At 37.2% G+C, this 10184-nt stretch overlaps 1 protein-coding gene across 1 annotated transcript; it reads left to right on the plus strand.

Moving 5' to 3' along the window:
• Nucleotides 1–9278: 9278 nt before the first annotated feature.
• On the plus strand, nt 9279–10184 carry LOC149040534 (rhodopsin, GQ-coupled-like). The gene has a single exon (XM_089181984.1). It carries the CDS (start codon nt 9279–9281, stop codon nt 10182–10184), a length of 906 nt encoding a protein of 301 aa, XP_089038110.1.

Raw genomic sequence — 10184 nt, forward strand, 5'->3', positions numbered from 1 at the left:
TGTCCAGTATGTTTGCTTTACTTATGACCAACCTTGTAAGAAAATAAAGTCTTTAATTAAGAAATTATTTCCAACTTTCAACAACGCAATTTTTATGTAACTCCTTATTATAAGATGCACGGTCTTTATCACCGCTTTAAAGATTTCTTTTCGTAAAACTTCTACCCATGTATCTTGCGAATACTTAATTGGAAATAACATCCACAGCTGTAATCAATAACCTGAGTTAAGATAGGTAATTTCTTGAACTGAATATAATAAGGAACCAAGTTTACAGAAGAAGTTTATTTTTAATAAAAGAAAATGACTAGTTCAGTGCAGATATAAGAATGTAAAATCGACCAGAGAAGTTTTTTAAAGGAAAAGAGAGAATTTTGTGGACCACTCATAAGTACTAACACTAAAAAAATGCCTCGTATTTGAGTTTTGAAATGTTTTCTCAGCCACTTAAATTGCCTTCTTCTGTGAAATAACTGGTCCTGTAAACACCAAAAGCTTTTAACATTCCATTCAAGGTTTCTAGAAACTATTCCTCTCCATTCATTTAATATTCAGGTATTAATTCTCCAGACAAAGCTGTTTTGCCGGCGATTTGGGTTCACTTCGAGACGGAACTTTCTTTTAATTAACGACGTACAGGTGTAATTTAGCTCACCTATTGTTCCTATTCATGACGAGTTTTTTATTCCTAAATTTGTTATTTATTTGTTAATGAAACATCCATGGGATTTGAGGGCAGACACCACCAAGGCAAACACATCATCGACGGGAAATTACCAGTCAACGGTACGTGCACTTACTATAAATGATTCAGTTCATATTGGTTTGTCATCTCAAGAAGAGAATTACTTTTTCTAATGAAACAAACATGGCTTTTTCATCACAATTTTACATGGTTTACGTTATATTAAATCTGCAAAGGAAAAAATATGAACGATCGAGACAAGTAAATTTTATTATTTCGCGATTCATACTCAAAATAAGTTTGTTATAAGATAAAAACGCACAGTCTAAAATGAACCAACACCCTAAGAGAGATAGAACCAAATTAAAAAAGGAAAGGTTCTGCCTTCAGATAACAACAGCCCAAGTAGGACTGACCACCCGTGGGAGACAGAACCAGGTGAAAAATAGGAAAGGTTCTTCCCTCCGATAACAACAGCCCAAATAGGACTGACTACCCAAGAGAGAAAGAACTAGTTGAACCGGGTGACAAAATTGGGGACTAAAAGTTGAAAAAAATGAAAGTTCTTCCCTCACGGAGATAAGACAGTTAGTTAAGGACTGACGAGCTCTCGAATCTTCCGTCTTAGAGGGACGTTGTCGATTCTCTCCAAAACGTGTTACAGAGATTGAATATTTGGGCTTCTAGAGAATCAGAAACTGGCATTTTTGTCGCGAGTTTTATAATGACTTAGCGAACGACAAAAAGATACCTATTTCTTTGATCCGCGAGGCGATCAGAACTCAGCTGTTTTGTTGTGAATACATTGGCACCAGTGTCACGCAAGCGTGGGAGCGAGGCACACGATCCGCACGAACAAAATTAATCAACCTTCGGCGTCCGACGAAAAACTTCACTACTGTTGTTTATTCATAATATGTTTTAATACAACGCCTCAAAATTTGGGATTGTTGGGTTGCTTTAGCCCTTCCATAGTGACTACGATGAAAATTAGGCATTTTTGGAGTCTTATACCTTAAAATCGAGTTTAGAAATTGGTCGAAAGAACCTTCTTGGAGAGCGAGGTTTGCGTATACATTACACTTTCTGTTTTGTTCACCTTTCGGGCATAAATCCACCCATTACACAATAGCAGGTTCCTATCCTTTGGTTGAGAAAGATCGAATCTCACATCCGACGGAAGGTTAATCTCTTCTAATCTTTCAGATTTTTAAGATAATTAGCATGGAACATTTGAATTATGACACGAGAGCACTCTCGTGTTCTAAAATCCTCCCAAAAATTTAGGACATGCTTATAGGAGAGCCAGTGTCAGCCAAAGCTCTCAACATTTTCTTTTGTCTCATGAAATACAAAATAACTGAACTCGGACAACCTGTTCTAACCTTTCTTTCACGCACCGCTCAATAGTTTTCCGCTTTTTGTTTGTACAGTCACACAGAAAGTAAAATTCCAGTTCAGACAAGTGTGATATGTAGTTGAAAAGGATCAAATAAAGAGTAATATTGAGTTTTTATCAATTTTTTTGACGAACCGCTCCGTACTTTTTCCGTTGCCCAGACTTTCACCTTTGCAAAATTACTCAATCGTTGAAACTCAAGCTCGGGCAATTGACGAAATGGAAGAGGGTCATACGTCAAACAAAATATTTTAAAAAATCAATAAATAATATTGATCATACAAAAACAGATACATGTTTTCAGGGTTGCGAAGAGCACGTGGATCCATCGTGCATTTAACAATCGCGATCGCGAACTTTTCGAAAAGCTCCAAGAAGGTGTCACTTTATTTTTGGCAATGGACGGGAGAAATGGGCGATAATTAAATCCCTGAAACATCCACACAATGGAAAATAAAAATAGGATCTTAATCATGCACTAAATATTTTCCCTAGGTATTTAGGTAGCTTTCAAAAACTGCTCTGTCACTTGTTTTCAGGGTAACTTTCCTATCAAAAGCATGGAAAGACGGCTATGCGTGTTTTATGCGACGCTTATCTTGTCAACGAAAAAGCGGTACTCAGCAGTTATCGAGATCAGGCCCAAACAGGTAAACTCGTAATTGGCAAAAAAGGTTACATAGAAACTGAAAGTGTTCGCCCCGTGGTTCGCGCAAGCGAGTGACGGATCTCTTGCGCGCGCGTTTTCACGATCAAAGATGTGCCAGAGAGAATGTCGTTACTCATTTGCAGCGCTAGCATTAGACACAAAATTTACGTACTTCCCACGGCAGTCCTTGCTGGAGCGTGACCACTGACTGCCTGTCCATTCTCAGAGAGAGCAGAACCGGTTAGGCCATAAGCAAATTTGTCAGATCTCAAAACTGTTTAAGAGGCGGGGGGAAGGGTTTGTCATAAAAGATGTGTAGTCATAATGTCTCGGTTAATGTATTGTGGGGGTTTGGGAAGGTAATTATCAAGCATTGATCAAACTTTCGAACCATTGCTATCCTTACATAGACCGCATGATGAAATACTTGATTAACAATAAAAAAGCAATTGATCATTCAAAATGAAGATTGCGGAACTATATCAACTTTATCGATCAGTAAGAGTAAAATGCCTTAACATTGCTGTGGATCAGTTATCCAGTCTGTTGATAGTTCGATACCAAATACATCGCTGGTATCCATAACAATGAATCGAATAAACAGCGTAGCGATATGGCATCAGTAGCACTTTCATTTGCGCGACGAAGTGAAACATTTAATATGACGTTTAATTTATTTACTTATATAATTATAGTGTGAAATTTTAAAGACTGCAAGTTTTCATCGAAATTCATTCACTTTACAGAAATAAACCCCTCACTGTGGGCTGAATCACAAGCAGCGTAATGGCGAAGTTTATATCTCATTTAAAACATAAACTGTTGGAAGGCGAGAATGAAAGAAGTAACCGGTAGCGACAACCACTTTCGTTGCTTTCTTTCGAATTAGATTTCTGATCGAAGTTTTCGCTAGTCTTCGATATGAACAGTAAGAAAAATTATGGAACGAACATCAACTAAGTTATGCTTATATTTACCTGGGAAAAGTCGTATTCCACAACGGTGTATGAGTAAACAATTCATCTCCTTAACCCCTCAGATTCAACAACATCAACATAGTGTCTTCCGCCCCGCAACACTCCGAGGAAGACTGGTAACGAAAGGCTGTATCGGTCCATCAGGAAAGTTTGATGAAGCACTCAACTGTTACAGACCATTTCTAACATTTATGAACGGAAAAATAGAAGGATTTGAGGTATTAGTGCGCAGCTCTGTGATAACAGCCCTGATATTCTTATCGAAAGGATATCACCTCAGTCCTAGACTCTTTAGAAGTTTGTAATTACATTTATTTAGTTAGTGCATGCTTTTGGTCAAGAACACTAACGATGTAAACTTAAAACCCCTGCAAATATTTCCCCGTGAGCCTTATAGCTTTGGAATTTCCTTTTCTTCTTTTCACTGATATATTATGTAGTCGGCATTTGTCATGCTAGAGAAACATATGTATATTTATATCAACGAAAGAAACCTCAGCTAAGTATTGAATCTTCGATGAGACTTTTCGGTATAGGCAAGTAAATTTCTGAAATTGATGTGATATTGAAAGTAATTAATCTTCGTATGTCTAATTTCATTTTTATGCTCCAGGTGTGATATCCGGCCCATGTAAAGGCACAAAGGCCCTTACAGGCCTCTCTACGTTGCATTGGGGATCTAGAACATGGGAGTTGAGCTTCGCAAAAGCTTGAGAGGAAGACGAATGGCAAAACTAACTCGCTATTAAGGTTCCAAGGGGTATGACATTGACGGTAGTTTTTATGTGAGGATTATTTTTATGCAGGTTTCATGCCGATGCTATACGGGTTAACCTGCTGGGTGGACGACTTCTTATCAAATTGTTTTATTGCGGACAGCTAACTAGTTAACCGATATTTTTAAAATTTGCATTTTACGAGCGTTTCGACCACTTTATCGTTGCGTTGTATTGCGTTTGGCGGAAACAGGAGGGAAAAATCATTAAATGAGGCAAAAAAATGTTGCTATTGTAACCACATATATAAATAGGGAGTCTTAAGTTTAAAAAGGCTGATTAGTTCAAAAAAGAAATTTCTAACAAAACCATCAATATACGAGTCTTATAGTTCAGTGTATTAGATCAGGTAATTCAGAGCAAGGAATATCAATGTTGTTAAAAAAGAGCAAATTATCTTGCCGAAATTAAAATCTTACTGTACATTTCACAAGAAAGGCTTCAAGAAACATTCCGTCCATAGGCTTCGTTTTATGGACAACTGGGTTTATGATGTCTACGTTTCGGATTGTTTGGGAAACAGAAGTAAGACTCCTGCAATTTTAAAGAATTGAAGTGCGTGATCAATAAAAGTGTTTAGATGAGAGTTTATGTTTACAGTCTAAACACGGTTGTGTTGTTATATTCACGTGTGAATTGTTAAGAAATATACTTTACAAAAGCAATAGAGGACTTTTTCCTAGGTTTCCACAAGTTCATCGAAACCGGCCAGGGTGAGCGATCGTGCATTGAGAGAGTACTCCAAAGTTCTGCATTTCCGGCTTAAATAACTCCTTTATGGTGGCTAAAACACTAAAAAATCCGTATCGCTGACAGACAATGAGGTTCAAACTTTCCTAGAAGGGGAAGAAAACCAATATACTAAAAGAAAAACCGAAAGTTGCATATTCAGTGGCTTTGGTGTCAGCATTTCTCTCGGCTGAGAATGAAAATCGACAACTGGAAGATTTGCCACTGGCCGATTTTGGTCGTTTACCTGGAAGACCTCTTCTGTCGGAAAGGAGAAAGTCAATGAATGAGAATTTTGTAAATTGAAAATTACGACCATCGTTGTTTTTGTAATCATGATTCAACGCATTTTTCCATCTTAAGAGTCAGCGCCAACGCACTCTACGATTGTTATTCGAAGATTGTTGATTCACCTATTTTCATTCATTAATGAAGTCGGCTTTTCTTCCTAGTAAAGGGCTATTGTGTTTATATGATAAACAAAATAAAACATGGATGCTTGTAAATATGGAATTTCTCTTCTCGTGCTCAACTCGAAGAGAAATTCCATATCTACGCGCGCCCATGTATTATTCTCTATTTATCGTGCTCCCAACCCCCAACCCCATGTATTATTCTGTATTTATCGTGCTCCCAACCCCCCACCCTATGTATTATTCTCTATTTATCATGCTCTCCCACCCCCACCCCATGTATTATTCTCTATTTATCATGCTCCCCCCCTCACCCCATTCTAGAGAAAGTAAGGCAATATAATCATAATTCCTCACTTGAATTGCCTCATCATATATATATATATTTCCATACGTTTAAAATACAACCTTCAAAAGTTTGGATTTGTTTATGTAAATTATGTAAATGAACACAAAAACTCCGGGACAAAATCGTCTCAAACGAAACAAAGACTGTAGGAGCCAAAAACACCTTCAAGCACTACGCTTTGAATATCGCGTACTGTCTTTGGATTTTATATGATCTGGGATCTGCAATATGGTTAGGTGGTACGCTCCAGTCTCCGAATCGAGTTCTGGCTGAACGTAGACGAGTAGACTCGTATAAGAGTTGCAATTGACTAACGATAGAAACGGTAGAAACATCTAAACGACTACAATGAAAAGCAATGCATTTTGTCGCTTTTAGAAAACTCATTCATCAAATTCCATACAGTTTACTTTCTCTCTGAGTGAAAAAAAAAAATAATCGAGGATGATGACTGAGATACCCTAACCAGCAACTGCACAGATAACTAAGAGGGAAATTAGATAGAATGGGGAACACTTGATAGGGTCTCAAAAATAAACACATAACTGCAGCTGCTTGCCATCAGAGGTATAAGAACCACCACTTTGATTGTAGCCGATAACCAAATTATAAATATTGGTGGGTTTTATTGCTACAGGGAAAGGCAGAACGTCGAGTTTTCAAATGGCAAGTATCAAAAAATCGGAATCATCATGAGGAGAGAAGACTACCTTTATCAACCGGAGTTGGAGTTAAATAAAATACAAATACAGCGGTAGATCAAAAGAAATAAACGTCGCCGTGTTATTTTATTTTCTAAAGTTTTGTCGGCTGGATCATTTTTCCCGTTTAATATTATATATTCTTAGGTACTAAGCAACAGCCTTTAAAAAACTCTATGATCAAGGATATAGCTCATCTCTGATAGTATTTTGCAGTTTGACCACGATAGAGTAACTTTGGACTTGGTCCAAATTAACGCAAATCAGGTGTATGCTTCCATACAAAATTCGGTTCAGCTGCAGTCAAATTAACATACCCTAATTACTTCCTTTATGATTCCACCTGTGAGATAGTGAACGTGAGGCTGTCAATAAATGTCTTATCCATGAGAATATTTTTAACTTGAGATATGAGATTACAGCTGTATTAGTTTCAAAAAATTACACCGTCGAATTTATGACGGTACTCTTGAAGTTCTGTTCAGTAGGTTTGCTTTACTTATGACCTACCTTGCAAGAAAATAAAGTTTTTTAGTAAGAAATTATTACATTAACATGATAAAGTTGGTGATTAAGTGTTGACTGTAACTGAGAAAACCTTTACGGGCCTGTTGACTAATTATTTTAGCTTTATACCTTATCCCTACAAACTGAGTCTCATTCGCACTCTTGTTGATAGAGCCTACAAGATCAACAACACATGGTTGGGTTTCCACGAAGACATCTAGAAACTCACTGAAATCCTTAAAAATAATTTTTTTTTCCAGCCAATCTGGTTCAAGGGTTGTCAATCGGTACCTCACGCTCACCGTGATAAGTGCGATCCCCCGGTCTCCGTTTCAGACACTACTACAAACTTTTATTTTAAATTACCTTACATTGGCTCTTTTTCTTTTGTCACGCAAAAAAGGGTTCGCCAATTTGCTAAGTGTTATTGTAACAACATCGATGTAAAGTTAGCTTTCTTATCTTTTAAAATAGGCGATATGTTTGGGGTGAAAGACCCTATCCCTCGTGGGCTCCGTACGTGTGTGGTTTACAAGTTTTTATGTGAGGGCTCTAACGCCTGCTATGTCGGCGAAACCCGTCGACTTTTATCCACACGCGTACAAGAGCACTTGATAGGACCTCTCACATTTTCAGACATTTACATGATTCTCCACAATGTCGCACTCTTTGTTCTGAGGAGTGTCTTAACACCTTAGATCACGCTGCCACAACTTTTCAACTTAGAATCAAAGAAAAAATGATTACCAAATGAAAAATCGACTCAAGAAGCTTTTTAAGGAAAAAAAGAAAATATGTGAACCGAAATTAAAAAAATTTAAAATATGCCTCGTATTTCAATTTTGAAATGTTTCTCTAGCCAGTTAAATTTCCTTCTTTAGTGATATAACTTCTCCTATAAACACCAAAAGCTTTCAAAACTGCATTCAAGGTTTCTAGAAACAATTCATCTTCATTTATTTGATATTCAGATATTGATTCTCCAGAAGAAGCTGTTTTGCCGGCGATTTGGGTTCACATAGATACGGAACTTTCTTTGAATTAACGACGTACAGGTGTAGTGTAGCTTACTTGTTGTTCTTGTTTAGTTGCAGTCAAAACGTCTTACGACATCTATAGATGTCATATGTCACACATTTGGAAAGCTAATTTCGAGTCTTGATAGTGGTGTGTTTATTCTCTATCTCTATTCCTTGGCTTGTTGTTTTCTTATTCATTCTGAAAACCTTTGGTCAAATTTTTAGAGGATCGAGGTACTTCGATATTAGTGAGGTATGTTAGTAAAATTTAATTCGTTTACAAACTCTAGTTTTGGGGAGAGGAGGTAAAGCGAGTTAAAATGGGTGGAGAGAAGTTATGGAAAATCCTCTGTAAGCCTGTGGAAAATTTTAGAATTTTGGTTTTGTTTCCTTCTTTTAATGCTTATGAAACGGTTCAGGATTTCGAGACCTTGCGAAAAGCTTGTTCCTTCGTTACACGTTCGTGACGAGACGATGAAAAGATCTTCCTGTTTCATTACCGAGTACAACATTTATCATGTTAAAGATAGGACTTGATCTCCTCTTGCCATCTTTGTTGTCGTATTACAGCATGTGGAAAAGTTTTTAGAATGTTAGATTGTTTCTTTTGATGCCTATAAATGATGATGCTTACCTCCCTTACTTCTGCTTCAATGACATAATTTTTCCCGTAAAAACCAAAAGCTTTCAAACCCTATTTCCGGAAGATCTCTAAATTTTTTGTTGCCGTCTGTTTTTGGAGGCTTAAATTTCGTTCAAACAGTGGAGATCACTTGTGGCAAAGCTTTCCGCTTATTCAGTAAATATCGAAAAAGTTTTATATCATATTTATCGAAATTAAAAAAAACTGAACAGGCTGAATGATTAAAATTCCGGATAGGAATCTCGCATAAAGAAACATGAGGATCAGTTTAAGTCAATGGACGAAACTTAGTTCTTCAAAACACGTTAAAGAAGCGTAAAAAGCAATATTTGACATATTTCTTTATTGAGAATATTGAAGTCATATTGCATTTTATCTTTAATTGAACTGTTTTCTGTTATTTTTATGGCAGCCAACAGAGCTCGGAAAAAATGCAGCCTTTCTCCTCAGCTTCTCAGTGTATTCCATGGCTTGTGGTCCTCATCATCGAATGTCTGGCCATGGTCATCCTTAATATCATCACCATTGCTGTTTTTGTGAGGAAGAAGCGGCAGCTACAGCGGCGGAGTACATATTTGATCATCCATCTGGCGATAGTCGATCTCTTGGTGGGCGCAGTCTCTGGGCCGCTACAGATTGAAATCACAGTAGCGAGTTTCTGTCCTCAATGGAATTACAGACGAGAGACTACTCGGTCTCGTCATATATCTTTTGCATTTGTACATTTATTCTCGTTCACTTCCCTTACAAATCTTATTGCTATTTCTTTAGAACGGCTACACGCAACATTTTGTCCATTCAGGCATCGCTTTGTGAGGAAATGGGTTCATAGAGCTATAATTATTGTCATTTGGTTAATACCAATAGTTAGAGAAGCTGCTCAAATTTTTTTATGCGAAATTGCTAATGAAGTGGTAATTGCTACTTACTTGTATATCTTATTTTATGCAGTTTCCTTATTTTCTATCTGTGTATCTTACATCCTCATTATTATCAAAGTACGATGTAGTCGTCATCCTCAATTCCATTCTAGGTCCAAAAGAGAAAGAAAACTGACGGGTACTGCGCTTATCGTCTCATTTGTATCTTTACTTTGTTTTCTACCAGCGATGATATATGTAGCGTGTCTTCACCTTTCCTTCACTCGTTTTATGAATGTTCATATTTATATGGCTGTGTTAGTTTTATTTTTAGGCAATTCACTTGTAAATCCTATAATTTACTCTCTTCGGATGCCAGGATTCAGAGAAGGTTTATTACAACTAGTGTACAGGGTCCCAGACCTTTCTCGTATCGCCCCGGCAAACCTGCCACTTCGAAACTTTAGTAGAGCGTAG

Source organism: Pocillopora damicornis, chromosome 9, assembly GCF_964200805.1.
Source record: "Pocillopora damicornis chromosome 9, jaPocDami1.2, whole genome shotgun sequence".
In the NCBI taxonomy this organism is placed as follows: domain Eukaryota; kingdom Metazoa; phylum Cnidaria; class Anthozoa; order Scleractinia; family Pocilloporidae; genus Pocillopora; species Pocillopora damicornis.